This window comes from Polyodon spathula, unplaced genomic scaffold (genome assembly GCF_017654505.1).
Source record: "Polyodon spathula isolate WHYD16114869_AA unplaced genomic scaffold, ASM1765450v1 scaffolds_593, whole genome shotgun sequence".
In the NCBI taxonomy this organism is placed as follows: domain Eukaryota; kingdom Metazoa; phylum Chordata; class Actinopteri; order Acipenseriformes; family Polyodontidae; genus Polyodon; species Polyodon spathula.
In genome coordinates this window covers 1-25,000 of record NW_024472082.1, presented here as the reverse complement: position 1 = coordinate 25,000, position 25,000 = coordinate 1, and the positions used below count along the sequence as shown (strand labels likewise).

Genomic DNA, 25,000 nt, shown 5'->3' with positions numbered 1-25,000 from the left:
CTCCGCTCCAAGCGGGACCCCCTGAGGCGTCACCTTCAACCCGGCTCCTTACCCTCGCCCTGTATGGCTCCGCACCCCGATCGATCCTGGAATTGGGGTATAATCCACCTCGGTCTGTTTTCTTACTGTTTTACTGCGAGCACATCCCAGAGCGCCTGTGAGCATGCGCGGTGTCTTCTCGCTCCGATACACTTCCTGCTCGGAGGGGAGCTGTGCAGCGCCGCAGCAATGCGCCTTTACTGTGCTTTCCAAAAACAACCGAACCAACACACCGGACACGCTCTTTAAACTGGGTATAACCCGCGACACGAGGTTCTGCATGTGGCCTCAGAAGAGATTGTGCACGTATTCTTCTGATGTGAAAGAAAGACTTGCGTTTTAGGAATGACAACATGTTTCTATAATCACCGGCTTTTGCAAATGCGCCACTTTAGCCTAGGATATATACTTGACACACAAAAAGGAATAACTTATTAACGGAAGCCCCTTGTCTACCATATTCCCGTTTAAGAAGGGGTTGTCTGTCTGTCTCCCCTGCAGTTGTGCTCATTCTAGTATCCAGTGTTGTCTCATGAGAAGAAAAAAAACCGGCACTGCCTTTCATAACAAGCCCAAAACAAGCGCAATTCGAGTATACAGGCCACCGAATACTAACCGACCCGATAAACACCGACGCGATTTCGTAGTGTCGGTGTCTGGTCGGCAAGCAAAACCCATCGGTGTCGTGTCGTGTCGGGTCGGTCTAGTATGCGAAGGAGTGTGGCTGTTTATGCAAATTCCAACCCGCCACTCTCAAATTCCAACCGCGACTCTCTTTAACTGCTTGGCAACTGTGCCAGTATCGCAGTGCCTGGCTGTCGGTGCGCAAAGCATATTTAGACACGACAGAAGCGTTTAGTTGACTCGAGCAGTAAAACTTATAACATTTTCTAAAATAGACCAGGACCCTAATATTAATCTCACTTCTATCTTTAATATGATATGGTGAAGTTAACATACAAACGTATTAGTGCATGCTGATAATCTTAATAATGCATGATAGTTTTGTAGTCTTGTTTCATCAGCAATTACAAATTATTCCACCAGGTGTCACTAGTGCACAAATTATTACATCATACTGAACCCTACTGGTACATTTCATCTTACAGACAGCTTTAAATAAATACATAAAAGCCATTTTAAGGCACTGTCTGTGTTTGATTAAACACAGTGTGTGCCATATTTATTGAAGGATGCCTTATAGAAAATGAAATATAATTACAATATATAGGAAAGCATGATAGATGTTTGAAAATAAATTCAGCACAAAATATGTTACTCTTAATTATATCAATGTTTATTTTCAAGAATATATTTACAGTATATGTTCCTAAATACATTTTCAGTTTTGTTATATATATATATATATATATATATATATATATATATATATATATATATATATATATATATATATGTGTGTGTGTGTGTGTGTGTGTGTGTGTGTGTGTGTGTGTGTGTGTGTGTGTGTGTGTGTGTGTGTATTGTCAAAAACAAATATTGTATATATTTATCTGACAAGACTATAATATATTCATATTTCCAACCTATGTTTATCTCTTAAAACGTAAATAAGGTGTATATTTTTAAATATATGTATATAGTTTCTATATTGGAAGTATACCAGAGGAATATAAACATTATAAATAGTATTATAATATAAATATTATAATATTATTCAGAATAATATTCATTCAAACACTGTATTTTCTGTTGCTGGTTGTTTTGCTGGATACAGTACATTTGTTTTCCAGCTCAGATAATTGGCAGTTTATTGGGCTCGATTTATCAAGGGTTTTTCTCGAAAATTAACGATCCACGCAATAGAGCTATAATCCCAAAACAATCAACAGTTAATTTAGATGCTAAGATTTAAAAGTTAGTCTGAAGATTTTCAGGCATTCACAAAGCATAACTGCTATGCTAATACTTAAAAAAAATAAATAAAAATAAAATAAAGCAAAACATTGATTTTATTACGCTTTGAATAAATAACTCGGGTTAATTGAAGAGATCGTACGAATGCCCCTGCTCGAGTTCTGTAACAATAGCTGTTTCCGTTTTAAAAAAAACAACAGTGCATATATATCACGGTGTGATTCGTCGCTTTTACTTTTTGGCAGCAGGTATATTTGCTCTGAATTTCCAGGTGCAACAACCCGTAGGTAGAGATAATAATAACCCGGGTAGAGAGAAGCCACGCTGCGCTGTTGCTTTTGTCCTGACCTGTGACAACAGAAACACAGAACTAATTAAAAACCGCTGACTACAGAGCAGCCTCTAGCGCGCTGGCCGAAGTTAGGGAGGAATTTCCGAGTGAGGAAAAATGTTTACAAGGAATTTTGATTATACAGTGTATAGCACCGACTTCTCCTGGGATAAGCAACTGCCCACGGTGCTTTGCTAAACGTTAGCTGCTCTTGTATCCCGCACTGAACTAATTATTTATGATGTCACTTTAAAAGGGCAGTAGTAACTGCATTGCAAAATACCGAAGAGGTATGCCTTATTTGGCGAAGGATTTCGTGGATGTGGGAAGTTTGACTGACGGCGTCCCAATCCTGCCCTATGGTTGTACAGTCAGCCAATGGGACGCTACTGAGGAACGAGTGTATTAGGGGTTCACAGTATCTGCGCCCGTTAAACTGAACCATGTATATTACAGTGCTAAACTTTTTTGAAAAATTAGATGTGTTAATCACGGTTTTATTTATTTTGAGTCTGGAGACTGGCGGAGCCGATGGGCAGGAGGGTAAGTCATTTTCGTCATTTTTCATATTTTTCCTAAAATATAATAAAATATACAAACCGAAAAGCGGCTTGTCTGTCTTGCTAATGTACTTGTTGGTTTATTAAATGCAGTTATTTACAGTTCGTCTGCGTTTCGTTTCTATCAAAGTATTTCCAAAGTAGGCTGCAACAAGTTAATGAATAACTAACTTAGGGATAAACACATCTGTCATTGACAGACGTCTGCGTTAGTATTGAATCTTTTAAAGGGCTATTGATCCAATGGCATTATTTAAAAGTTACTTATTGCATACAACCAATACGATTGTCTTTGCATATTATCGGTACTGAATTTCTTTTTTATTGTTTAAAATGCACTGGCTTTCTTTCACATTGTTGCAGTTCTGAACGAGGCTCGCAATGCCGTGCATGTAAATTGCTTGTTTAATGAGTAACTGGTGTATTCAGGTCTGGTTGCCAGGTAAAGGTGTATCTTGGGATGCGTACACCTGTCTTGTCACGGTATCTGCCAGTCTACCTCCCTGCACTAGCCGAACTGATTGCTTCTCAACCTCGTGGGCGGTCTGTGCTATAACACAACAAGCTGGGGAGCATTTCGATGCCCACAGGTTATTTATGAGGCGCCTGTGACATTGAAAAGTCCACTGTAAGTGCTGCTAGCATGTTGTACTCGAATAATTGTGTGCGTAGTTCATTCTTAAGTGTACTTAATATAAACACGTTATCTGAAATAGGGGCTTCTTTTTACTGTTCTTCATGCGACTTGAAATCAAAGTGCTTCACTTAAGTTTGGAACACGAAGCAAAAAAAAAAAAAAAGCGCCCTCTTCAGTTGGAACACAGTACTGCAGTTTAAATGCGCTAAAGTTGAACCTGTGTTAAATATTTTGATAATCCTGGTCACAAAAATGTGAGATCTAAATACGAAATGGGGGATAGAACTAGAACAGACACAATCAAAATCAAATCAAACGGCAAACAGAATGCTTGGGTATATAGCCCAAAGTGTAGAGTACAAATCCAAGGAGGTTAGAATGAGGCTGTATAATGCACTGGTGAGACTGCACTTCTGGTCACCACAATACCAAAGGAACTTTGTGGCCCTGGAGAAAAGCAGCCAGACTTATCACACAGCTTAAAGGACTGAGCTACAAAGATAGGCTGAAAGAGCTGAGTCTGTTTAACTTAGAACAAAGAATAATTATGGGGGACATGATTGAAGTTTTTCATAGTTATCTGAACCAATGCTTTTAAGCTCAGTACAGAAACCAGGACCAGATGACACAGTTTAAATTAAGTGGATACAGACAGAGAGAAGGAGACACTTCTTCACACAGAAAGTGGTGAGGGTATGGAATGAACTGCCTAGTCGTGTTGTTGAGGCAGAATCACTTGGATCCTTTTGCCAAATTGGCAAAGTTCTGAGATGAATTAGCTACCAGGAACCAGATGAGTCTAGAAGGGCCCAAAGGCCTCCTTTTGTTTATACATTTTCATTTTCTCATGTCGTTATTTGTAAGGTTGTTATCCACACAAATTTAACTCATAGGCATCCGTTTTTAAATCTGTGGCGTTTATCAAAGGGAGAGGAACTGGAAATCTTCTAGGTTTTAGTTTTTCCCTTTGGGAGATACTGAGATGAAATAAACAAAAAAATGCATCTGCTGCTTATTATTCTTGTTGGTGGCGACGTGTGTGTTTGTGTTGATAATAGACACAGGAAAGGACTAAGACACAAGTCACTATGAGTCAGTCAGTGGCTCAGCTGGAGTTCAGAAGCAGCCTGTCCTGCACTCGCTTCCAGACCTGCTTCAGTTAGAGCAATGCAGCAGACTTTCCAGTCTGACACTCCTCAACTTCCACTTGAGTTAAAGAGGGGGCTGGATCAATCATGGGATACAGCTGGCCGTTTACAACATGCTGTACTGTCACACATGATGTTAAAGGGTTACCAAACACCCTGCAAAGATTACAAGAAACACGTTACTTGTATATCTTTGCTGTGTCCTGCGTTGTCCATATCACAGCGTTATAGTGTGCCGCATCATGGATCATAAATGAACAGGACGGTACATTTCTCAAAACTTACTCAGAAGCATTCTGTGGTAGTTTGGTTCTGACTGAGCAATGTGCTTCCTTAAATCCAGATGGAAGGCAAACATAAACATAGACTATTGAAACGGAAAAGTATTATCAAGGTTACTTCCTGTCGGTGACACCTCACAGCTCTGTCTGGAAAAGATAGACATGAAAGAGGTGCACTGTTCCTGACGGGGGGAATGAGAAGTCAATCTCGTATGGCATTGTGTTGGAAAGCAGTGTTCTGATGGGTGTTTGGTAAATTCTTTTCACAGAAATAAAACTCTATCGCCCCACCACGACATCCTTATTCTTACCTCTCCAACCGTAAATATTAATAGTAAAGCACTAAACGTTGCTTAGTTTGAGATGCACTTTTGACATGTTTAACCCACACGTTCATTATTGAAAATACTATATGGTCATATTCGGTTAATGCTGGCAAATCATAATTGAGAACCCAGAGAAAACATTAATGGGATTAAAAGGGTTAATTCAGTTGTCTTCTAAATAACACAGGCATGCCTTATAATTGAGAGGAAAATCTGCTTGTTGCTTGTTATTTTTCATAATATCATTGGATGTAATTCATGAGATTTTTTTTAAGTACAATTTTTACTGTTCCTTCCTGGTGTCTAGTCACTTCCTGTGCTGAACGTCACATGACTTGATTGTTGCTCCATCACTGTTTAAATTATAGACACAGACACAGTAGCTAAGAACCATAGCCAGAAACAACAGCCCTTTAATTCTGTAGTGTTGTCTTTGAATTATCTGTAAAAAAAAATAAAAAAAAAAGCAAATTAAACGGTAATAAATGCATGACAAAGTACACCAAATTTTATAAAAGGTTATTAAATACAAAAATTGGTTAGAACTTTGTTAAGCCCAGAGAGCTTTGGTAAATAAATATAAAAACACTATGGTAAATGTGTAGTATAACCATGGGAAAACTGCAAAATTAAGGGGAAATCTAACTAAGGACAGACAAACCTGCCTAATATCACTCCTGTTAATGTCACCCTCTGTTTATTATTATCACCACGTTGAACTGACCTGGCCTGAGTATAATGGCAGTCAATGGGAACAAGCTCCTGATAGCATCACTTTGATTCTAATGTCTCACCCTGGGGAACATCACACACATTCATCACTCATGCTATAGATTTCCACCCCACTTTATTTCAGTCTGGGTAGTAAAAGCATACAATTAGATGGTTTACCTGGGAGTAGGTTGCTGTACAGTATTGAAATGTTCCCACAGTGCAATGTGTTTCTTTAAAGCTGTCTTTAAATTATACATGTAGAGGAATACGGACTGTACTTGGAGAATACATTGCATTATATCAACTGTATTATATCTGTTATATCAACACTCTTATCGCTTGTTTTGCCTGATTATTGGTGTCTTTGAATTGATGTTGAACAGGTTTGACTTCATTGGCATTCGTTTGAAACGCAGGAGAAATGGTGGGATACAAAATTGGTCTTGGATTACTGCAAATACCCACTAAGTTTGCATATAAATTTGCAATTTTCCCATGGTTAGACCATGCTTTTACCATAGTTTACCATGCTGTAGCTATGCTTTCACTGTTCTTTTTACTACAGGAAACTTTTATTAAGGTACAGCCTATATTTTGGCATTAAAATAAAACAAATTAAATTTTGTTTTATTTCTGTACAGCAGAATATTGATTATTGTAGTGTCATATAAAGTGCCTTGTTGTTAAGGTTTTAAAGATCAGTATAGTTTTGCAGTGAGATTTTGGCCCTGCGCTAATGGTCAATATGCACTGCATCTGTGTGAGCAGGAACAAATTAGGATCTCAACACAAAAAGGCCTGTCTAAGCAATTTACAACAGGAAATACACAAAGGCAGTTCCCAGGCATTTGGTGTCTCAGGAGAAAGCATACTTATTAATATGACTAGACATGGTTAAGTTTAATCGTCTGTGATGTGGATGATTAATCATCCAGTGTTCAAAATGCCACAAGCAACAAGGCCACCGCGGTATTTGAAGGTGCGTCTCCCACGCGGTTTGATAAAGTGTGTGGCCAGTGTTCAGAAATACATCGGAAACGCGCTTAGAAAATACGGATCCCTGTAATAAAGTTTAGCACGTTCATTTTGCACAGTAATTTGCAGCTTGCCAATGCTTTTCCCACAGCTGCGCTATACACTGTGCCTTACCCTACCTCTTTGCCATGCTTTCATTATGCTTTATTACTCTTTGCTATGGGAAACTTTGGGATAACTCTCTTTCATATAGTGTCTTTCTAGTAGGCACACAGCTGTATTTTATGATTCTCTCACATTACATGTGGATCTTTTTCACGTATCCATTTTATTTCCATGTTCACAGAGCATTCGATCAGATCTGACATATCGTGATGGGTGAAGTCCCTTCACATTCTGTTTGATTACCTTCATTGTTTATGTAAATAGTGTGTATGTTGGTGGGGGTTTGGTATTTTGTATTGCACGGTTAGAAATGATGTGGTCCTAACTAGCTGGGGGTTGAGTAGATGCTGCTTGATAATACCACCTGATTAGCTGGCCAATGGCCGATCCATGAATTAAAATGAATTCACCTGCAAGGCAGATGGATACCTGAGGCTGAGTCTCTCTCTCCTTTGTGTCCAGTCGTGTAGAGGCTGGGCTTACAATGCGCTCCAGTAGAGTGCTGTTCATAGCAGTCACAAGTAAACTGCACTGTTATCCATTTGTGGAATAAAACCAGTTAGCCTATTAATTGTGTGTTGGTTAGGCCCAAGCGCTCAGGCAAACAGACAGTAATTCAGGCAACTGTTGAAATAGCAATGCTTCTGAGCTCTTTAAATTTACCAAAAACAAATGATTTTTAAAGACACAATAACAATATACAGTTTCACTTTTGCGTGCCTTTGGCAGCAGTGGAGCTCCTTCTTAAACCCCAGCCTCTGCAGGGCTGAACAGACATGCCAGCTGGTAAACCACATTGAATAATTCATTGATTGCTCCACCAATCAAGATCCACAGTTTCTTCAAACCCAGCCTCATTCTCACATGGGAAACAAGTATTTTACATCAAGACCCAAACTTAACCCTATACTTGCATTGAACTGAAACATTTATACCAAAAGTAAACAAATAGGAAGATAAAGATAATACTGTTACTGATGTTGCTGGTGGAATAATTCTGCACTTTGATACTGCAGAATATGAAAGTGAATGCAAGTAAGTACCAGTGCAAGATAGGTTGACCCAAAATAAATCATACAAATAAAACACTGTTTACAAGTGAGGATTTTTCACCCCCATCACAACGTGACATTTTTAACGGGCATCTATCTACCTGTTATTTAAATTTTCTCTTTAAGTAGATTGTTGTGATAACTTACTCTAATTGTGTTAACCCCAAAAGTTAAGTCTAAATGTAATGGGATCAAATGGCATAAATACAGCTTGTGTTCTGAATTTTTTCAAAGACAAGTGAATTTTGTGCTATTAACCCATGAAATGAAAAATGGTATTTCATGGGTTAATAGCACCGCTATTTCAATGGCGGTCTGATTTCCTGCATTCTTGTCTTGTCTACTTTTTGAAGCCTTTTACACACACCCCTTAGATTATGTCTCTCAGGATTTGATTGTCCACTGATATATTCTAAATTAGTCATATAATTAAAGCCTGCTGTAACTATGAGATAGTGTAAATTGTGTGTGTGTGTGTGTGTATATATATATATATATATATATATATATATATATATATATATATATATATATATATATATATATTGAATGTATTTTGTATAGAAATTTCAGTCCCATCCTAAAAGCTGAACTCTTAAACTGTATCAACCTTGTTAGTGTCAGTCCAAAACCACTAGTCTATTGCTGATCCAGATTTCTACAGCTGCATGACCGCAATCGCTGGAGCATTTCTAAAGGACTGCTAAATGCACGAATTTCCTGTGGAACTAAACCACACACTCGATGTGTCAGGCCCAGAGTTGGCTCATGAACGCCCCAGTGCGGCTCTTCTGAAGGGGTTTCGTTTGGGTTGAAAAGCCTGCAAGGACAGCAGTCTTTGATTGAACAAGTACAGCCAAGACTCAGCAAAATTCATATTGTGCTTTGAAATGGTACTTCTTTTTTTCCTCTGGTAAACTTTTATAAGGGAAACTATTTGGTATTTATTTTTCTCAATAAAAGTGTATATAAAATAAGTATATTAAAATATAAGTGTTCTGAGTCTACGTTATCAACTAATTTACTAGTTGTTTTTAAGAAAGGGCAAAGGAGCACAATAAACTAGAAATGCACAACTCATTGAGGGGCTGGCCAGCAATCCTTAGCTCTCTAATATTTGGTTAAGAATTGCTATAGGGTGTTTTCTCCTTTCAGACACGTTTTTGTGCTGCTGATATTGAAGTAAATAGCTCTGTGAGCTTTGAGTTTGTAATTGTTAGGAGTATGATTAAATTACATTTGACACATTCGGTACAGAGAAAACAAAACCAGATTTTTAAATTACTAAAAGAAACTTGAGTTCCGTGACAAGCGTTCTGACTCTTATTCAGCGTCTTCAAATGTTGGGATGGTTTTGATTCACTACTTGTATTATTTTGAGATATGGACTCCACCCCTGATTGACAAAGTATGACTGGTCTCTTCATGGTGTGTGCACGTGTGTGTGTGTGTGTTTGTGCTAATTATAGGTGTGAGTGACAAGTTAGTCATTTAGGCAAGAATAGAAAAGAGAAGAAAACTTAAAATAAATAAGGTAAAATAAAGACTTGAAAATTAGAAAAGTTTGTAAAAAGATGATGGGAGAATTGTATTTAAGGTGGCCTGAGGTCTTCAGTGGGAAATATGTATGTTATTAATTGTGCTATTGTTTTTTTCCCTTCTTGCCTTCATTTCTCTGCATGTGGCAGCATGAAAGACTAAGTTTCTTTTCGTATTTCTAAATTCAGCACTATTGATTATTAATTAGGGATAAAACAGATTTTTTTTTTACTAGAGAACAGTAGAAATAAACCCTGTAAATCAAAATTATTGTTTTGGCTTTTTGTAGGTTTTCTTTGGCTTTTCGTATAAAATATGTGGATAAAATCGCCTCTGTGATCTTGTACTCTGGAGTCTTCTGTGTCCCGATACTTAGTGATGCCCCCGAGCTTCACCTGCCTTCAGTGGAGGCTGGCTGCGGGTTATGAATCTTGGGAGGTATTGGAAATACATCGCTATTAAAACAACCAGCCTGGAAATTACACACGAGAGTGTGTGCAAGAGTGATGACTGAGTGTGACTCAGTTCAGAGTTAGTGCTTAATACAACATCTCAACCCTCTTATTGAAAACCACAACAGGGGGGTGGGCACCACTGTCGCCCAGGGCTGGGCCATCACAAAAACAACCTTTGACGAAAACACAAAGGGCCTTTATGTTTTAGCCATCACATTTCATTTTCAAAGGCTTTGGAAACACTGAAAGAAACTTATTAATGACAAACATTTAGACTAGAAATCTTGATCTAATTGCTTCAATTCTTTTCAACCTGTACAAAACATTTGAACATTTGGGTTTTTCCTTGCAGTTTAGAAACTGCAAATGCTCTCTCCGTTCCCAGGAGAATGTCACATAGCACGAGTATGTCATGCACACTCATCACGCAAGTGTCTGTCTGTCTGTACGTTGCACTTGCATCGTTCGAAACCTTAATCCTTGAGGATCAAATGTAACCTCATCTAAACCTATTGGATTCTCCAGCGCACGAGGGTCAAAGGTCCCTGAAGAGCAAAAAAAAATTCAATTTAAGGATAACTCGGATATTGTATGGTGCCGCAATGTATCTTAATTATTGTAAAACTCACATGCAGTATGCCAGTTACTCTTAACAATAGTCATGCTCAGGTATGAATGGGGACAACTGTTTTAAAACTAAACCTCAGGTCTCAAGCTTTCACGTGACGCGTGTGCTGTCTCTGTAACATGCTGAGAAGAGGCACGTATTTCAGTCCTTGGGGTTAGTCTGACTGCTCCTTCTTTGGACTCTATATCACTTTAAACAAATATTAACTTGAGTTAGGTCTTATGGTGTTGCCCAACAGTTGTAGAAATGCCAGGCAATGGGCAATAACGGCAGAAGCCAAAGGCTTCACTTTTTCAACAGGAAGCAAACCGTTTTCCACACAGTCAATATCTTTTTATTAAGCTGTTATTATCAGAGAAATCTGGGATGCTGTGACTGGCAATTTTGTTTATTGTGAGGTGGCGTACCGGAGACCTGTAAAAACATGTTGTTCGATTATTTAAAATATTTTTATATAGAGAGATCAACCTGCCAATTTGAAGCCAATACAATTATCTGAAGAGGCAATAAAATGGTACCTCGAAGCTAATTTGAAAATGTTTATGCCAGTGTGATACACTGGGATTATAATGGTAGTAACCCAGTCATCATCATTTCATTTTATTTAGCAAATAATGTCGAGACATCCACAAACAGAGCAATAAACACTACAAATATGAATACATAAATAAATAATGTCATATAATCATATTTTTCCATGAGGGTTATACATTCCAGCAATGTATGCATGAACTGAGTCTGTTGCTGTAACTTTATTTTAATAAAGCATTTGGGCCCGTGACCAGTAAGAAACCAGTAAATGCATCCTCCAGTTCCCAGCTGTTAGTAGTCTGAGTTTGCAAATTGAAAAACAATAGATCACAATAGTTTTTTTTCATGCTAGAACTGTTCATGAGCGCGTTTTTTAAAATGTTTATTTCTCTAGAATAAATGCCCCCTCTCATTCTTCCGCTTTCTTATGTTAGTTAAGATTTACTGGAATTATTTTGTGAGCTCTGTTAGTTAAGATATCCCAACATGTCTTGCTGCATTACCAGCTGCATAATCAAAGTTGCTGTAGGGTAAAGGTCCCGTTTTTATTTTTGAATTTAAGCTTATGACCTAATAGAGCACCGATAAATAATGACCTCCTAATCTTGCCTTAGTCCAACACTAAGAACAGGATGAATCACCTGGCCTCTAACCTTACAAGCCTACACAGTGTTGTTTTCTTATTCAGATTGAATTGACATATTTGTTCATTTATTTATTTAGTTTTTAATCAATGTACAGCAGTCAGATTCTGGCTTAACCACATATCCTGGGCCACACACATAACTGGGTTATCAATTACAAAGCATTTCATTCCAATTAAAATGCCTCTGTTATCAAAGGAAAAGATTAATGTCTTTCTTTTAAATTAAAAACAATGAGAATAAATGAATCAACCCTCTAGAACAATTTTAAAAGATTTCATCAACTGCAAATGTGGTTTATTTAATCAAAATGGTCTTTAAAAAAGTCCTTAACAAAATGGTTCTTAAAACAGTCCTTAACCTTTTATGTACAGGAACCCATAGGATCGAAAGAGGCAATAAGGGATCAATAGAGCGCCCCTGAGGTAGACCTATAATTAACCCTTTAACCCTATTTAAATCTACCAGTGGAGAACCTAATTCTAAAACAGTTGCAATAGTAGAAGACTATTGGATACTAGCAGTCTGTTTACTTGCATATCCTGCAATTGGTTTAGGATTGTCTTTCGAGATGGTGGCAGTGACTTAGTTATTTCTGATGAGATTCAAATGCTTGCCTGTCTTTGCCCCCTGCAGGTGAAGGGTGTGGGCACACTGTGCAGGGCCCCTCCAGCGGCACCCTGGCCTCGCGGAACTTCCCCGGCACGTACCCCAACAACACGCAGTGCGAATGGAGACTGCGAGCCTCACAGGGGACAGGACTGAGCCTTGTGTTCGGAGACTTCGACCTGGAGTACTCCCAGCACTGCACAGCCGGCTCACTCACCATCCTCCTCACTGGAGAGCCAGCCAGCAGCATAGGTGAGACCCCAGACCAAGGCCTAGTTTGGAACTAACAAACCTCCTGGCCTGGTCATATTCTTAAACATGTAGCATTATGCACCATTACAGAATGTAAGGCTCTGAAAGACTATGCATTTGCAAATGCTGTGGCAATATTTAAGAGAGTGGATAAGACAGGCCTTGGTAACTAAACTATTAGTTTAACATCCACAGCATACAGAATGGTGGAATGGATATTTAGAGGTAAGTTTGAAAATCATCTGTATTGCAGCAGTAGAATTAAGTATACGAGGAGATAAGTGCCACCTTTGGATCAAGACATCTGCCAAATGAATAAATAATAATAACAATAAAGTATGCTGAGCAGATCAAATCCGAGATAAAGTCTACCAGCAAGGGAAATGGTTTTACAGAATTTATAGCTATAATATGATTTTCCTTTTAAACCTCCTTTGAATTGACTCAGTGACAGCTGTTGAGGCTGGAGTTCTTTTGTGAAATATGTTTGTCCAAACCAGACTTAGTTGTGTTATTACAGGATTACAAGACTGGGGAATGTGAATGGCTAATACATTCTACAGCAATATAGATGAATGCAGCTAACAAAATAATCCCAGTAAATCTTATCTAACACCATCACTTCGTAGATCACACCTGTTCGTATATGAAAGATGCATACATTGTGTTAAATGCGTGTTTCATTTTTAACGGTCTGTTTTTCATACACTTGGCGAACGTATCTTGCACTCTTTTCCACGCTACACTTCCTGTTGAAGGAACACACGCGACGCACACAAGTTGATTCTGGGAGTCCTTGTAGGAAAACAATTCTGAACGTCACAGTTTTTTTAGACAATGACTCTTCCTGATCTCATTTCTTGTAAATAGATTTTTCTCATTCTAAGTGTTTGCCATTCATTTTCTTTAAAATAACTCAGACTCACAGAAGCTGGACGCATTGGCTCACACTGGAGTACCAATCACTGCTTATCCTGTGAGTGACATGTTTTCACTGGTGACCTAAAGGGTACATAAGGACCTTTTTATTTTATTGTGTTACATGTTCCCATATGTTGCTACGACTGTTTACGTAAGGTGTGTGTTGTTTTATTTTTTTTATATTATTATTTTCACATTTTGACCACTTTTTTAAACTTTTAAATTGCATTCCCTGCCTCAAGATGGCTTCCCATGTACCCACATGTACCTCTCAGAACTGTATTTCCCATAATCCTCCTGCTCACTGTTAAATCCATCTCAGTTGCATATGTGAGCAGGAGAATGATGGGAAATGTAGTTCTGAGAGGTCCATGTGGGTACATGGGAAGCCATCTTGAGGCAGGGAATGCAATTTAAAAGTTCAAAAAAGTGGTCAAAATGTGAAAAATAAATAACTAACACAATACACACACCTTATGTAAACAGTTGTAGCAACACATGGGAACATGTAAAACAATAAAATAAAAAGGTCCTTATGTACCCTTTAATTCCTTCACATGGCTCTGGAAAGCTGACCAGAAGCATTAAAGTATCTTCAATGAGTGTTTGATAAATATTCTTCTCCAACAACTTCAAATGAATTACCTTTTAAAAAAAACAATTCACCTTCGCCATAATGTGTTCTCTTTTTCCTATAGGAAAATCTGAGAGCAGAGAAATTATAGCAATATTTATTAGGTAAGATTTTATAGATATACTAGGAAGGACATAGCTGAATACAAGGCAGATACCAGTAAGTGGTATTAAATGAGATTGGAATGATGAGGTACCGGAATGGATAGATCCTTACTGTTCTTCAAGATACAAACTGCAAGATGAGAACTGCCCTGCTGTGCGGGTTTACTGCTGGAATACACTGCACTGTTCATGTTTTGACTTTGCGGTATCGCATGCCTCCTGGTTACAGGGCCAGGCGTTGAGCTTCCTATTTCCTGTTCACACACATCATTGATGGTCTTGGCTTTCTCGCTTGTCTTTTCTCCTCAGGGTTTGTTGGTTTAGTTGAGATTGAGGTGGTTTCACTTTTGCTTTAGTGAGCAGGTGTTTTGATTCCCACACTTTGAGACACAGACAAGCTGCTGAATTACTGAGAGTCGCAGCTGCAGTGCACCAGCAACGGATAAACACACCACAAGAGAAAGCTTCAAGATGGCAAACACCGGAATTCAGTTGAATTTATATAAACACACCTCCACAGAAAGCTTCAACATGGCAAACACCGGAATTCAGTTGAAGTTATTTGGAATTGCAACCCAGAAGGGAACACATAATGTTTGAAACACATTCATTTTAAAATCTTTATTTTAATGAGTTTCAGTTTGAATTTGTTCCATGGTACTTCTTGGTTATTGCTCTATTTGTGTATGTTGGTCTTTGTCATATGAATGGGTGGCTAATGTTCACTAAGTGCTTGTGTTTAACATGCTTTTGTGAATTATATTAAGTGTAAGGGGACAATACTTTTGTTTGCGAGTGTATTTTGTTAGTCACAGTTTCAATTTTAGTATTGTGGAACTCAGGGAAGTGCTTTCAAATAGAAGCATTACTTACAGTAACCCATTGAGCTCCACTATATGGCTCTTGATTTAGAGGTGAAGGCTGGACACACAATAGTGTTTAGTAGCTAAAACAATTGTTTAAATGTGTAAACTCTTCATAATCACAAAAACACTGTGCCCAGTCCACAGTATTCATTTTTACACCCTATGTTGGGTTCTTTTAGACACATATTCTTAATTACACTAAATGAAAAAGTACATTGGATTCCTGACATCAGACACGAGAGCCCGGACAAGGCATGGTATTTTTTTCTTCTTCTCTGTATATCATGTATTATGCGTTTCTCTGTATTTAAAATATTATGGATTTTCTCGTTATTAATGCATCTTGTAAGCGCTTTGTGATGGGGGTCCAATATGAAAATTAAGATTGATTGCTAACTGAAACACTTATTATGAATGTAATATATATTATATATATATATATATATATATATATATAGAGAGAGAGAGAGAGAGAGAGAGAGAGAGAGAGAGAGAGAGAGAGAGAGAGAGAGAGAGAGAGAGAGAGAGAGAGAGAGAGAGAATCAAGAAAAACATTTGTATTTTTCAATAATAGTAAAAAAAAAGTAAGAACAATTTTCGGGCTCCAAACCACAGATAAGAAATTAGTTTTTGTTTTAATGTCAGTCAAGAAAATGATCATGAATTTGTTGTCATTATTTCAATAATGACATTTAAATTTAATAAGGAGAAGGTCCTCCAGAGGAGCAGGAACAGTCTGGGATCAGGGTTACGGGAAATTGAACACCGAATCTGTCCACCTCCACTCCCTGCAGCATCTCTGGAGAGGGGAGTGTGGGAGGGAGTGAGTCCGATCCATTAGCAATGCTCCGTGTGGGAATGGCAGGGTCACGCGCTAACCCATTAGCAAAAGAACATTCAGAGCACCTCCTTTCCATTAAAACAGAACTAGATCCATCCAACTCCAGCTGTACGAGTAGCATATCCAGGGTTGCTGTAGTGGAGAGTAAGCCAGTGGCATCTATGATTTAGTGTGGGGTGCAGATGCAGACACCCTGCATTACTGGAAGTTATTTTGATCAGGGCTTGGATAGCAATCACATATACTAAAAGCTGTTGAGCTGTTGCAGGCTACATTTTAGTTGCAAAAATATTTTGTGGAGAGCAAAGACCCCATGATCCCATGCCACTTGACTAAATGTCATCCGAAGGGGATGGAGATGGTCGTGCATGCGCCTGTCACACTTCCACGTGTGTGCATCTATCTGGAGAGTCGCTTATCCCATTGTCATAAAACTTGGTAGGAACAAGTTGCTGCAATTGAAGCGCTTGGAAATCCCATTGAGAGCTAATGGGTTAAAACCTTTTAATGAGACAGAACAGTGCCCCCTATGGACAATAGTGGAAGTTGTAGAAGTTCTTTTATTTTCTATTATTGCATTCTATTCAGCTCATTTACATATTCTGTGGCCCTGTCATTTGAGTCCACAAGAATCTTTTCGGCATTGATTTCAGAATCCAGTTTGAATAGCAAAGTGCGATATATGAATCCAAGGAATTTGGAATAGACATGTTATTCCATCTCTTACACATTGTCCATTCCATATGGGATTCATTGCCAGTGTTATCAGTGGCATACAGAGCCAAGGAATACAGGGAGGTTATTTCTGGATTCCAGGAGAGTTTTCTTTAATCTGGCAGCAGCACTTCACCTCACTGATGTGTGCTTCAATCACACCCTGTGATAGATGCTGTCCAACGAGGTGTCATTCCACAGTTCAGTTAGCGTTATCGGAAACCTCTGTCACAGCACAGGAGGCAGCCTGGCTGTTTTATAAGAGACATTCCTAAGGGTTTTGTGATGGAAAATGCATTTCACAGACGTGTTTAACAGCTGCCCACCAGGACACTTTACCTCCCAGTTTTCAGCTTAAAACACTAGGCAACACTGCCTCCCTCCTAGTCTCTCAGGACACTAGCCCACACTGCCTCTCTCCCAGTCCCTGCACTCTAACCACTAGGCCAGACTGCATCCCAGTTCATCAGCTCATCTTTCACTTGTGTGTCTCTCATACTGTAGTCCTTATCTCTACTACACTCTTTACATTTGGGATAGTCTGTTTCCGATACCTGCAATATACCACATTAATTCAGAATGGTCTGTTTAAAGTACTCCACAATCCCAACACAGTGCTTGACATGTGCCGTGTACTCTTTCAGGTCCTCTCTGCGGAAACATGAACATGATCCAAAAGAATCTGACGCTAAACTCTAGCGAGGTGACGATACGCTTCGAGAGCGGAACCCATCGCTCGGGCCGGGGCTTCCTGCTGTCCTACACCACTGAGGGGCACTCAGGTACGCAGGTGGTGTTATATATTTCAACAGGTTTTGAAAATATTGTTTCACGTCTGTAGGTCCTGTGAAACATTATCAGTATAACAGAAATGACATGTAGACTGAAGGGGCTGTTTTCATTTTCTGCTTTGCTTTCTGAGTTACACATTTCTTTGTCGAGGTCATTAGTTTCATTTTATGCTGATTGTAGCCGTGGGAGTGTGTCTGTTTGCCTGACTGCTCGGCTTGCCAGGTTTATTTAATGTTGTCAATTTTATATCAGTTTGCCTCCCTCCTAGTCCCTCAGCTGTAACCACCAGGCCACCCTGTCTCCCTCCTAGTCTCTCAGCTCTAAACACCAGGCCACACTGCCTCCCTCCCAGTCCCTCAGCTATAAACACCAGGCCACACTGCCTCCCAGTCCCTCAGCTCTAAACCACCAGGCCGAATGTCTCCCTTGCAGTCCTTCAGCTCTAACCACCATGACAACAAAACAGAAAACTATATGAGCTGTAACAGCACTATCAGCCGACATATAAGCAATCCTGTGTTTCTATATAGAAATATAGGAAACACTAACCTTTCTGTGTCAGTAATTTTACAAAGCTGTCACCACCATAGTGTCAACACATCATATCTCAGAAAACCATCTAAGCTAGTGACTTCTTTGCAGGGTTATATAATCCTGTGACGTTTTGAGTTTCTGCTGTACAGAGTCAATACGCTTTGAGATGTTGTCTGAATGTTTGGTACACCACTTTATTCTTAGATCTTAGTAATCTTACATTATTTTAACCTCTGGCCGTAACACTGATACAGACCACTCACACAGAGAGTAAAACAAGAGGACATACATAGAAGCTGATCAGGTAAGTTCAGAATGGAAGGTAGACAGCACTTTTATACACAGAGTTAAAGCATGGAATCCTTCTGTCTCCTCTAACAAGTCACGTAGTAGGATAAAAAAACAATGGGGGCTTTTTAAAAAGCATCTAACAGGGCTGCATGCTGTGCTAACAGGGGGTAAGCCCTGATGGACCCAACAGCCTATTCTGGTTCCCAAAAACTGTACTTATCTTCTTAGCTCATTTATTAGCCTCAAAGGTACATATCTTTTGATTCATGTTTATAAACCATTTGATCTGACATTCCTCTAGATAATTCCACCTTAGATTAATAATTATTGTTTTCTTTAGTGCTGCTTGTAAAGCACCTCTCACACGCCATCAAAGTGCTGGGTAATGAAATCTGTAAACACAGTAAACAGACATTAAAATGACATCACCACAACGCGCACTGCAGTCAAGTCAGGAAAACCAGCTCGCTTCAGGGAGCTGATCTAGACGAATCCTGAAAAGTGATTACAGTGGAGAATTTGCTTACACCACTGCTTCTGAATGCCAGGTACAGTGATGTGTCCAGACTGACATCACTAAACTCATCACTCATTATGTGGGGGTTTGTCCTGAGTACTTGTTGTGTATTCCCTTAAGGGGGTGATTGATGTGTTTTTATAAAATGGCTTGGGCATTGCTCTGATTGACTGAAGATGATTCCAAACCGTGTAAATATCTCAGTACAGCTGCACGGTTTGGAACACAGTCTTATCACACAAAAAGAATATTGCTACACCAACAAACAGCAGGTTTAAAAGTGCTGTTTGTCTTCTAATAATAAATACAAAAACGAGTGATGTACCTTTAGTAAACTTTAACACAAGACTAGGGTGTGTGAACTATGCATCAGCTGCAGAGTCCCTTACAACAACGTCTCACCCGAAAGACGGAGCACAAGGAGGTTCAGTGACTTGCTCGGGGTCACAGTATGAGTCAGTGGCGGAGCTGGGATTTGAACAGTTTCTTTAACGACTGGACCACAGACTTCTATATACACTAGTGGTAGGAGGGGTTTTATTTGATGAAATGTCAAGCACAATTTCCAATAATTAAGGATTTAATAGTTAAGGGTTTATTAATAATAATAATAATAATAATAATAATAATAATAATAATAATAATAATAATAATATTTCAAAAGGAGAATCAGCTGCTCTGTCATTGGGCCACTGCCATGCCAACAGGGACGTAAGTGACAATTGACCAAGAAACTTGCTTGTGCACCAAAGTCTACATCATATATTTTTTAAAACTATGACGACATCTCCCTGTGAATAAATCTAATAAAATAACATAAATTCCACTGGGTTCCTCGTGGCTCTTGCAGTATTGCAGGTTTGTAAAGCCCTGGATATTTCCTCTAAAAAGGGAGTGAGAGTGTGGTGCTGGTGGCAGCTGCTTCAGGAAAGTTCTCCTGCCTGTCAGTGTAGGCCTGAAGCCTGGGGCCCCTCACCTCACTCCTAGACTGTGTGGGTGGAAAACTATGTGAGTCTGGCTGCAGCAGGGAGCTGGTTAACTGTTGCCTGGCCAGGGAACAAACTGGGGAAGCAGCCAACACGGAAAGTGGGCTTCATCTGCAGTATGAAATAGAAAGATAAACACTGGTGGTGTTGTGTTATCACCAGTATTTGCAACTTTATTGTGTTTTATCATGCAATGAGCTTTAATTGAACTGCACCTGTTCTTGTGATACGTTTGTGTAAAGGAGCTCCGATTAGGAGCGGCTCTTCAGTTCTTATATTAGTTTGTATTATAATTGCCAGCAGCAGCTAGTGTACTGTGGTGTATTGCCAAAAAAACAAACGGAAATTCAGCCCACAGATCACTAGATTGAGCCAGCTTTTACCCTTTGGCTGATCTGCAGTAGCTTATATTAGAACTGAAGATCAGCTTCAAAAGCATTCTTTTAGTAATTGCAATACATACCACTCACATTATAAAAGGTTATAAAACAGTAAGATAGCATAAAAAGGTACTTGCCCTTTGCTACAACAGCTCTTTGTATTTCTGATTTATGTTGAGGTCTTCCGATGAGTGCACCCTATAGTAGATGTTCAAAATCTAATGCTGCCCATCCCTTTCTTCTGGCCAAGGTGCTTGCCACTTTGTGACTTTGTATTTGCAGTTATAGACGCACTGCATGCTAAATGTGTTTGTGACATTGACCTGAGACATACCTTCGAATTTAATGCATGCTTTTTAAATCGATTTTTTTTCTTCTGAGAAAATGGCCTGTGTCTTAAATTCGAGTACAGTGGTGCGCCAACAAAAACAAAACAGGAAACAGGAACGTGACTGACTGCCCGTGAAAAGACAAACAGAAACGTTACTACCCGATCTCGAACCATCCATGACATACAGGCAGCCATTTTCAAAGAAGCTGGAGCCGTTGTCTGGGAGATGTCAAGTGATAAAGAGGACCCCTCCAGTTAGGAGATTTGTTGTTGTTACAGGCATGTTAATCTACCAATATACAATATGCCTTACCAATATGCCTAATAGACAATTTTGTAGTATTTCATTACAAAAGTTCCTGGTATAAATGGCTCTTATGTGCGTAATTGAGATTCTATCTTTGTAAATGCATCTTCGTTTGATGTTTTTGAGGATGGGACATTTGGGCTGCATTTTAAATTTGAAGGAATATGGTGTATGGCTTCCATATGGAGGTCATAGGCTATAAGTATCTGTTGTCTACTTTGATGAATTGTCTTAATATCAGGTGTACAGCTGTGTTTAAATTAGAGCTCCAGTCCCTGTGTTGGCCAGTAAATATGACCTGTTTCACTGGCATATTGTTCTGACCTCAGGCCATGCAGACCACACAGCCGGACATTGTGGCATACATTCAATTCATAAACGGTCTAAATTATGAATAAAGGGCCACAGAAGGTTATTAAATTCAAACACTCAACAGGGTATTCCTAGTCTATTTCAGTCATTAGACATATGAAAACTCCAGAAGTACATATTTTAATGACGTAGATCATGGTGGCATATTGCTTTTTAAATTCTGTTGTCTTTGCAGTTGCAACACAGCTGTGTCTGTGATTCTTTCAGGCATGTTCTATTAAAGGTGAAATGGCCACATCGTTTTAAGCTCAGGCCATATCAATGACAGATCTACGCAGTTCATTTTAACAGACCATCAGAAATAGCATTGCCTGGCATTATGCCTCCGGGAAAGCTTTGTTTTTGTATTGTTAATTACTTCCATCAGATCATGGTAACAACACAAAACATAATGCATTGATGTAAATTAATTGTCAGGTCATGTTGTAAATTGCAAAAGTTTATTTTCCTGTATAAATAGCTAACAAATTGTTTTAAATATTGTATTTTAATTTTTTTTATTATGAATAAGTCTGATAGCGAATAAACAGGGAGCACTTTATTTAACACTAAGCTTTACTCCACTTTTCTGTGCTTTTACCATGATGTACTAGTGCTGAGCACTGACAGCCTGGGGTATCTGTGTTTAGAATAGATCCTGTTCTGGTTTGTGGCAGAGAGAGCAGAACAGTGATTCAGACCCCAAACCAGTCCCTCTGTGTGTGTTTCTGCTGCTGTCTGGGGGAGGACACTGGGCACAGAACTGAGGTATTTCTGTAAATGTTGCACAAGAAAGGAAGTGCAGATCCTCTAACAGAACAGTGTGCAAACAGAAGAGGAGGGTCTGTTATTGTGGTTCATTTTCATGAGCTTTCCCCTGTTTTGTTCTTGACGTGGTTCAAAATACAACTCAAATTTAACCTCTTGATCCTTATGACAGTTTACCACAGTGCTAATGTAATATTAAGAGAAAAGGAACACATAGCCACAAATGGTAAAATGCATGAGAGTTTTTAGAAGTTTTTTAAGATGCCTAATTAAAGCACAAAGTGGTCTAACATTTTTCATGCAAGTGCCTATTGTTTTGTATCGCTGACCAAAAATGTTCATTCCCACACTCAGAGGCTTTCATGCAGGTAGGTATATAAAGGATATAAATGACACATCTTGAGGTGTTCCTATACATTTGCACACTACTTCTGTGTTTATTTCTTTATATATTTGTAATATATGGCAATGTGAATTCATCTATATTTTTTCTCCATATGGAATACGATTCCACACTTGCTAACCTGACACCTCTATGTTGCAGGTTTGACCTCCTGTATGGAGCGAGGTATTTACCGCAAGACTCCGCAGTTCAGGTGAGTTGAGGGGCAGTTCCTTGTGTTTACAGGGGCGGACTGCCGTTTCCCAGGGAGGACTTCCTGAGGAAGCTTTGTCTGCAGAAGCACCAGCCATTATTTGAGTTGTCTACTTTTGTGCTAGAACAAGAACACTAAGGATTTACACCGCTGCTGATAAATTAAACTTAACAGCAACAAAACGCTTGTTACAAAACAAATCACAGAATCACAATTTGGTTGATTCAATACTTGCACTCTCTGCTCACCCCACTGTTAGTTGTGTTGCTGATGGGAGCTCCTGAGAAGTTTAAAGCCCTTCATATATATTTGAAGATGAGATATTTTGTAAGCAAGGGGTCTGAGTGAGGTAAGCAATCAGCATACTGTATTCTCCTGACTGGGATCTGAGGTAAGAAGTATTGAAAACAAGGAGCCGATCAATATCACTGTTGTGTGTCTTTGTTTCAGTGCGTTGTGTCCTGCAGGCTGCAGGAATGTGAGTGGCGATATCTGGGGAGAGTTTAGCCAGGGATACCGAGATGTGAGTACATTATCCTTTAAAGACGCAGTTTCTATTCTGAATACCTTGAAATATGAAGCCTGGGAAAGTACAGCCTGGCTCTCGTGCCCATACATTCGCTCTCCGGTTTATTGGTTGACATGAGCTGGTGACTAGGAGTAAGCTGATCTCCATCTCTGTCCAGTGGTTTGGTTCTAGTTTTGCCCTTTCAAAATACAGACAGGCATGAAATACTTTGGGAATTGATAGAATATGTGGCCACAGAATACTGTTAATCACTTGACTGCTGGAGCTCAGTAAAGTGACCACACCAGCTCCCACCAACATCTCCCATGATAACTAGATTCTGGTCCCCATGGGCGCCTAACCAAGAACTGTTTCTTTTAAAAACATTATTAATGAGAGTAATTCAATCGGTTTCCTGACTTACTGAAGACAAGAAGGGCAAAACTGCACACTTGGGACCTCTGTAGCTAATGGAAGTGCAAAGCAGCTGTAATAGCAACTGAACAGTGGAATCGGAGAACATTATGTGACCGTCCCTCCTCCCTCTCAGACGTCAGTGCTGTGTAAAGCTGCCATCCACGCGGGGGTGATCTCTGACGAGCGTGGGGGTCCGATCAAGGTGTCGCAGAAGCGCAGCATCACCCTCTACGAAGCGTCGCTCGCCAACGGGGTCCTGTCCAAAACGTGAGTTTGTCAAAAACAAGGAGGACTGGGGGCTTTCTGGGAATCACCCATGGTAGTCCAATTTTTTTTTTTAAAAGTCTTATTATTTATGCACACTTTTGTGTCTTCTTATACAGAGAGTGGGGAGGCTATGGAATGGGCTACCTAGTTATGCTGTTGAGGAGATGGGTCCTACTTGACAAAGTTTTGAGATCAATCAGCTAAAAGGAACCGGGCGAGCTTAGGTGGACCGAATGGCCTCCTCGTACACTTTATTATGTTCTTATCTGTGTATTAATTAAAACAATTAAAGCCAGGGCACTAGCTGGTATACTTTTAAACATTGAAGTGCAGTTTTAGAATTGATTCCTGTGAATTCTGACAGCCGCTCGTTTGTTTTTTACAGTGGTTCTCTCTCTGAAAAGCGCCTTGTCTTTCACAAAGGTAAGGCTGCATGAATGTGATATGGGAAGCAGAAACCATCCAGTTAACTGAAATTCAAGGAGGCTGCCAGATAACTGAATTTAATTTAGACAATACTACACGAGTATACAGACAGGGGAAGCCAAGCAAAGTGTTACATTATAGTAAGTGGACTGGAGGCAGTGTGGTCTAGTGGTTAGAGTAGAAGGACTGGGAGGCAGTGTGACCTTTAGGTTAGAGTAGAAGGACTGGGAGTGAGTGTGACATAGTGGTTAGAGCTGAGGGACTGGGAGGCAGTATTGTCTAGCTGAGGGACTCTTTATAATTAGTACATTGGATGTTTTTTTTGTGTGTTGTCCGCTCTCACTCATCCCTCGTCTCCTGACAGAGTGTACTGGGTCACTGCCTGTCTCTAGCTTCAACGCCTCCTCATTCTGGGAGGAAGTGGACAGCCTGGGACGCCATGTTACATGGTCCCCCGGAAACGCAGATCTGCACAGTCAGGGGGCCGCCTGGGCGGCAGGGAGCAGCGAGCAGAGCGCCTCACTGGAGGTGGACCTGGGAGAGAGGAGGAACATCACAGGTCAGTAAGTATTCAACACGGCACATCTCTCTGTCTAACTACAGAATCTACCAAAGATCAGCTTGAAGGACTAAAACTGCACCATATGCTCTCTTCACTGCACAGGGGTCTCATTGTCTTACCTGA

The 25,000-nt window shown here is 39.6% G+C and overlaps 1 protein-coding gene across 3 annotated transcripts; it reads left to right on the top strand.

Annotated features, from left to right (window-relative positions):
* Nucleotides 1–6: 6 nt before the first annotated feature.
* On the top strand, nucleotides 7–24,958 carry LOC121308227 (discoidin, CUB and LCCL domain-containing protein 1-like). Of its 3 annotated transcripts, none has more exons than XM_041240500.1 (8): nucleotides 7–112; nucleotides 12,540–12,764; nucleotides 17,489–17,626; nucleotides 22,646–22,697; nucleotides 23,148–23,220; nucleotides 23,756–23,889; nucleotides 24,275–24,312; nucleotides 24,680–24,958. In XM_041240500.1, the coding sequence occupies exons 1-8, from the start codon at nucleotides 64–66 to the stop codon at nucleotides 24,880–24,882; spliced, it is 912 nt and encodes a 303-aa protein (XP_041096434.1). In that variant the 5' UTR covers nucleotides 7–63; the 3' UTR covers nucleotides 24,883–24,958. The 3 variants fall into 3 exon arrangements, with proteins under 3 accessions (XP_041096434.1, XP_041096435.1, XP_041096433.1); XM_041240501.1 differs by having other exon boundaries at nucleotides 7–97; nucleotides 24,680–24,957; XM_041240499.1 differs by lacking the exon at nucleotides 7–112 and adding an exon at nucleotides 2,376–2,791 and having other exon boundaries at nucleotides 24,680–24,949.
* The last annotated feature ends 42 nt before the right edge of the window (nucleotides 24,959–25,000 follow it).